The sequence below is a fragment of the Ovis aries genome, chromosome X (genome assembly GCF_016772045.2).
Source record: "Ovis aries strain OAR_USU_Benz2616 breed Rambouillet chromosome X, ARS-UI_Ramb_v3.0, whole genome shotgun sequence".
NCBI classification, from domain to species: domain Eukaryota; kingdom Metazoa; phylum Chordata; class Mammalia; order Artiodactyla; family Bovidae; genus Ovis; species Ovis aries.
In genome coordinates, this window is record NC_056080.1 from 94620999 (window position 1) to 94623184 (window position 2186).

Sequence of the window (2186 nt, forward strand, 5' to 3'; positions counted from 1 at the left end):
ATTTCTCTCACTACTGAAGAGTTATGTCCTTCACCTCTTATGCCAGTTTCCTCATCTGTAAAACAGGGATGAAAGTATCTACCTCAATGGGTTCTTATAAAGATTAAATGTGTTGATGCATGTAAGGACCTTAGAACAGTGCCTGGACATAGCAAATGCTATGTTAATGTTGTTGCTGTTATTATTATTTATGCCACATAAGATTAAACCACAAAAATTGATGTCATAACAAATGGATAAATACACTGTATGATAGCTTTATCTAAAATAATAAAGTCTCTAAACAGGAATTTTTTTCTCATTAAAATAAGAATTTCACTTGTACCAAATGGAATGAACTTTATAAAAAATAGGAGCATGAGTAAATTTGCAAAACTTATCACAGCAATCTTCTCCAGAAGCTGTTTAATAAACACTATCTTTAAAAGTTGTAAAGAATGAATACACATTTCCTAGTAGCAAAAAACATTACTAGGCTGAAGGAATGCCTTATTCAATTTTTTAAAGTTAATTCTACTAGAAGCAGCAATATTTGGGTTGGAAGACTTGTCTATGGAAAAATCTGAACATAGAAAGGCTTGGACTTGGGAAGACTAATTTTAAAAAGGTCTGGATCTGGGGAAAGTTTGGAAGACCTGAACTATGGAGCATGTTAAAATACCTGGATATCGTAGACACTGGAAGACCTGAATGTTAGACGACCGGTACACCAGAGACGTTGGAAGACGTAGATATTGAGCCTGCTTTTGGAAGACTGAGTAGTTGTTTGGAAGACATGGAGATGCTGGAAGACGTGGAGATGCTGGAAGACGTAGAGATGCTGGAAGACGTAAAGATGTTGGAAGACGTGGAGATGTTGGAAGACGTGGAGATGCTGGAAGACACAGAGATGCTGGAAGACGAGCAGATGCTGGAAGCCCTGGAGATGCTGGAAGACCTGGAGGTGTAGGAAGACGAGGATTTTCTGGAAGACACACCTTCGTTGGAAGACAAGGATTTCCTGGAAGACATGGCTTTGTTGGAAGACAAGGATTTCCTGGAAGGCGCACCTTCATTGGAAGACAGGGATTTTCTGGAAGACATGGATTTCCTGGAAGGTGCACCTTCATTGGAAGACGAGGATTTTCTGGAAGACGTGGATTTCCTGGAAGGCGCACCTTCATTGGAAGACTAGGATTTTCTGGAAGACGTGGATTTCCTGGAAGGCGCACCTTCATCGGAAGACGAAGATTTTCTGGAAGACGTGGATTTCCTGGAAGGTGCACCTTCATTGGAAGACGAGGATTTCCTGGAAGAGATGGATAGGCTGGAAGACATGAATTTGATGGAAGACACAGTTTTGTTGGAAGACAAATATTTGCTGGAAGACATGGATTTCCTGGAAGACATTGATTTTCTGGAAGCCATGGATTTGATGGAAGACATGGATTTCCTGGAAGACATGGCTTTTCTGGAAGACATGGATTTTCAGGAAGACCCGAATTGTCCGGAAGACCTGGATTATTTGGAAGACGTAGATTTGCTGGAAGACCTGGACGTTATAGGAAGACATGAATTTTCTGGAAGACGTGGCTTTGCTGGAAGACCTGGATTTAGTGGAAGACATAGATTTTGTCTGGAAGACGTGGATTGACTGGAAGACTGGATTTGATGGAAGACATGGATTGGTTGGAAGACTTGTATTTTTCTGGAAGATCTGGATTTGATGGAAGACGTAGATATTTCTGGAAGACGTAGACTGAGAGGAAGACCTGGATTTCTTTCTGGAAGACATGGATTGACTGGAAGACTTGCATTTTTCTGGAAGACATAAATTAGCTGGAAGATTTGGATTTGGTGGAAGACAAAGATTTTCTGGAAGACATGGGTTGGCTGGAAGACCTTGAAATTGTTGGAAGACATGGATTTTCCTGGAAGATATGGATTTTTTGGAAGACCTATATTTGTTGGAAGACTAGATTTACTGGAAGACATGGATTGACTGGAAGTCGTGGATTTTCTGGAAGACTGGTTTAGCTGGAAGACCTTGATGTTGCTGGAAGACTTGGAATTAGTTGGAAGACTTGGAGTTGCTGGAAGATCTAGAGTCGCTGGAAGACCTTGACACTGGTGCCACTGGAAACCCTGGACATTGGAGACATTGGAAGCACAGAATGTTGGAGACATTGGAAGTCTTAGATTTTGAG

At 41.0% G+C, this 2186-nt stretch overlaps 1 protein-coding gene across 1 annotated transcript; it reads left to right on the forward strand.

Annotated features, from left to right (window-relative positions):
• The first annotated feature begins 660 nt into the window (after positions 1-660).
• On the forward strand, positions 661-1174 carry LOC114111662 (cerebellar degeneration related 1). The gene is given in 1 exon segment (XM_042242447.2): positions 661-1174. A coding segment is annotated over 1 exon segment (399 nt). The 5' UTR covers positions 661-775.
• Positions 1175-2186: the final 1012 nt, after the last annotated feature.